This window comes from Convolutriloba macropyga, chromosome 6 (assembly GCF_964194025.1).
Source record: "Convolutriloba macropyga chromosome 6, txConMacr16.3, whole genome shotgun sequence".
Classification (NCBI taxonomy): domain Eukaryota; kingdom Metazoa; phylum Xenacoelomorpha; order Acoela; family Convolutidae; genus Convolutriloba; species Convolutriloba macropyga.
The window spans coordinates 74,324,499-74,328,947 of NC_134473.1; the positions used below are offsets into that span (position 1 = coordinate 74,324,499).

Sequence of the window (4,449 nt, forward strand, 5' to 3'; positions counted from 1 at the left end):
TCAGAAAATATGACAAATTATTTAATTTCTGAAATAAATCTTTTTCTTTTCAGGGTGATGGAAAATAAAAAAAAAGTAGCTTCAGCTGATATTCTTTTCGTCAGCTCACTATTTGTTTGTGGTTTTTCAGGCCTTTATTTGTATTCAAGCATCATTGTTTTGAGATAAATTTATTAAAACTTGATAAATGAACTATTTTCTGGAAAAATCCCTCAGTTTCAATTTTTTATGCTCTATGGTTGTATTGGCGACTCCATCACAAAACATAGCATATAGGTAAATTTTTCTGTCTGTAAAAGGAAGGTTTGTCCTGTACCAACTTATTAACTCCTCTTATAAGGCCTTGACAAGATAAGATTGGACAGAAGGAATTTTCGGTAAAGAGTCACATGTAAATTGATCACGGTTTTTTTCTTGCTAAATTTGATTCAATGAGTGATTTGTATTGGAATTCAGCAAAAGAATTATTAAATCGCGGTAGTTCAATATTTTTGTCTCTATTTACAGTTTACAAGTTCCTATCATTTTTTTCTGAAAATTCCCTCAACTCTTCCTGTTTTGGATGTCCGTTTGTTTTTCTGTGAAATCCATATTTTGCTTGACCGCTTTGTTGCGTCTTTTTACAGGTTTACAGGGGTCTATGCATTTTTGAATATAAATTTTTTTGCGCTCATTTACAGGTTTATACGTGTCTATTATTTTTTTGCGTCTAATTACAGGTTTACTGGCGTCTAATAATTTTGAACATTCCGTCCTGGTGGTGTATCTGCTGCAATGACACTGGAAAAGAAAAGGGTGGAGATCACATATGAAATGATTTTCACTGAAAAAAAAACAACAGAAACCAAAGTACTAAACAAATACCTTTTGTCGCGTCATTAATTCTAAGTTTGAGTCACTTTAAAAGCTTCAAATCACTTTTACATGATCAATTAAAGGCTTTTAATTTTTTGCATGCCCAAAAAACGGGCTTTTAATTGAGCTCAATTGCTAATTAGAGACAAATTTATTACGAAAAATAGATTAATATAATGAGGGGAAACGTGCCACAAGAGTTGTCATCTATTTAACAAACTTGAAGTATCTCAATTTTGCAGAAGTAGCGTAACCCCTCTTGCGAAAAATAAGATACAAAGCTTGTCTCCTTATTTCATTCGTTTTTAATGCTAAAAGGGCGCTTTTAATTAGGCTTAATTGAGGATTAGAGATTTTTTTAAAGCAAATACTAGATACCTAAGATGAGCAAAACCGTGCTACAAGACTTGTAACCTATTTTACGATTTGAAGGTTCTTTTATTTAACAAAATTGGCGGAACCCTTGTTCCGAAAAGTAAGATACAAAGGATGTCTCCTAATTTCGTTCATTTATGTATCTATTTTTCGCGCAATTTATACTAATGCGGAAAAGTTGGGGTATACCTCTGCGTCGTAATGGTCTGATTTAAAAAATTAAAAAAATGTTAATGTCGTGATCTTCTTCCTCCTGCAAATAAGATGCATGATTGATTTTGTTATGACATTAGGTCTGAGGCGAGTCACATAAATTTTGCTCAAATGTTTTCAAATTGGTTTAACTCATGATATTCGTTAACATTGCGTTCAACAGAGAGAAGGATGCGATCACACGCACAAGACTAGTGAATTTAGTTACAGGCAGCAATCAAAAAAGTTCATCTAGCACATATTAGCCTTCCCTTCTTGTTTTTCAAATAATTAAAACAATTTGAAATTAAGTAAGGTGCTGTCCGGTACTTTTTGAATTTTGATTTCACTGACACATCAAATATGAATTGTAATTTTTTTCACTTCATAGTTGAAAAGAAATAGGAGAACCTTGTTGATTTAGTGCCAAGGAAAAAAGGAAAAAGGAAAACCTTGTTGATTTAGGGCTTGACTTAATCTAAACTGCAAAAATCATGTGAAAAAAATGTTTGAACAAACTCAGTTTTCAAGATTTTTCTTAGTGCAAGCGGCTGATTTAATTGTCATTTTGGATCTATTCTGTTTCGCCCCGCCCCCTAAATTCTGATCATTTTACTGATGAATATTTTCGGAAGAGATTGTGACCACGGTCATTACGCCGCAGAGGTACACACAAATTGTCACGGGCAAATTGCCCGATCTGCGTGTCTGTTGCTTGTTTTTCCAATGTTATTACATTGAAAATGCAACAATATTGCAAAAAATAGATACTCTAGCAAATACACGCAAAATTGAAGGAAATGGCGCAAACCAGTGTTTGCAAAAGCTTTCAAACTATAACCGCGAATTTTAGATTCAAGCACGTATGCTATTTTTTGCACGCTACGTATCACGGATCTGCTCGATTTATGTATCATTCTTCGCACGTAAAGTAACTCTATTTTGCACTGATTGCATCTAATATTCACTCTGAATGTATCTTTAATCCGCAGTTAGGCTTAATTTAAAGCGCTTTTATTATTTGATGGGAATTAAGCGAAAAAATGTGGTCTACAGGTCAATATTTACCAAATAGGGCTCAAATTGATCACAATGTTTTTATTTGATGTGAGTTGTAGGTCGTGAAATGGAATTGGCATCACCCAAAGCATTTTTTAGGGAGTTTTCAGAAAACATGACATATTATTTAATTTCTGAAATGAACCTTTTTCTTTTCAGGGTGATAAAAAAAATAGCTTCAACTGATATTTTTATCGTCAGCTCACTATTTGTTTGTGGTTTTTCAGGCTTTTATTTGTATTCAAGCATCATTGTTTTGAGATAAATTTATCAAAGTTTGATCTAAAAAAAGTTTTCTGCAAAAATTCCTCAGTTTCAATTTTTTTTAATGCTCTATGGTTGTATTGGCGACTCCATCACAAAACATAGCATATAGGTAAATTTTTCTATCTATAAAAGGAAGGTTTGTCCTGTACCAACTTATTAACTCCTCTTATAAGGCCGTGACAAGATATGATTGGACAGAAGGAATATTCGGTAAAAAGTCACATGTAAATTGATCACGGTTTTTTTTCTTGCTAAATTTGATTCAATGAGTGATTTGTATATGAATTCAGCAAAAGAATTATTAAATCGTGTTAGTTCAATATTTTTGTCTCTATTTACAGTTTACAAGTTCCTATCTTTTTTTCTGAAAATTCCCTCAATTCTTTCTATTTTGGATGTCCGTTTGTTTTTCTGTGAAATCCATATTTTGCTTGACCGCTTTGTTGCGTCTTTTTACAGGTTTACAGGGGTCTATGCATTTTTGATTATAAATTTTTTTGCGCTCATTTACAGGTTTATAAGTGTCTATTATTTTTTTGCGTCTAATTACAGGTTTACTGGCGTCTAATAATTTTGAAGATTCCGTCCTGGTAGTGTATATGCTGCAATGACACTGGAAAAGAAAACGGTGGAGATCACATAGTAAATGATTTTCACTGAAAAAAAAACAACAGAAGCCAAAGTACTAAACAAATACATTTTGTCGCGTCTTTAATTCTAAATTTGAGTCACTTTAAAAGCTTCAAATCACTTTTACATGATCAATTAAAGGCTTTTAATTTTTTGCATGCCCAAAAAAGGGGCTTTTAATTAAGCTCAATTACTAATTAGAGACAAATTTATTGCAAAAAAATAGATTATTATAATGAGGGGAAACGTGCCACAAGAGTTGTCATCTATTTAACAAACTTAAAGTATCTCAATTTTGCAAAAATGGCGTAACACCTCTTGCGAAAAATAAGATACAAAGCTTGTCTCTTTATTTCATTCGTTTTTAATGCTAAAAGCGCGCTTTTAATTAGGCTTAATTGAGGATTAGAGATACTTTTAAAGCAAAAAGTAGATACCTAAGATGAGCAAAACCGTGATACAAGACTTGTAACCTATTTTACAATTTGAAGGTTCTTTTATTTCACAAAATTGGCGGAACCCTTGTTCCGAAAAGTAAGATACAAAGGATGTCTCCTAATTTCGTTCATTTATGTATCTATTTTTCGCGCAATTTATACTAATGCGGAAAAGTTGGGGTATACCTCTGCGTCGTAATAGTCTGATTTAAAAAATTAAAAAAATGTTAATGTCGTGATCTTCTTCCTCCTGCAAATAAGATGCATGATTGATTTTGTTATGACATTAGGTCTGAGGCGAGTCACATAAATTTTGCTCAAATGTTTTCAAATTGGTTTAACTCATGATATTCGTTAACATTGCGTTCAACAGAGAGAAGGATGCGATCACACGCACAAGACTAGTGAATTTAGTTAAAGGCAGCAATCAAAAAAGTTCATCTAGCACATATTAGCCTTCCCTTCTTGTTTTTCAAATAATTAAAACAATTTGAAATTAAGTAAGGTGCTGTCCAGTAATTTTTTGACTTTTGATTTCACTGAAACACCAAATATGAAGTGTAATTTTGATTCACTCCATAGTTGAAAAGAAATAGGAGAACCTTGTTGATTTAGTGCAAAGGAAAAAAGGAAA

General features: G+C 32.5%; 1 protein-coding gene across 1 annotated transcript in view; it reads left to right on the forward strand.

Annotated features, from left to right (window-relative positions):
- Positions 1-812, forward strand: part of LOC142341413 (uncharacterized) — a 26,304-nt gene extending 25,492 nt beyond the window's left edge. Inside the window, exon 5 of the mRNA XM_075392340.1 lies at positions 720-812. Within this exon, the coding sequence (XP_075248455.1) occupies positions 720-812 (93 nt within the window). The remainder of the gene's footprint in view (positions 1-719) is intronic.
- The last annotated feature ends 3,637 nt before the right edge of the window (positions 813-4,449 follow it).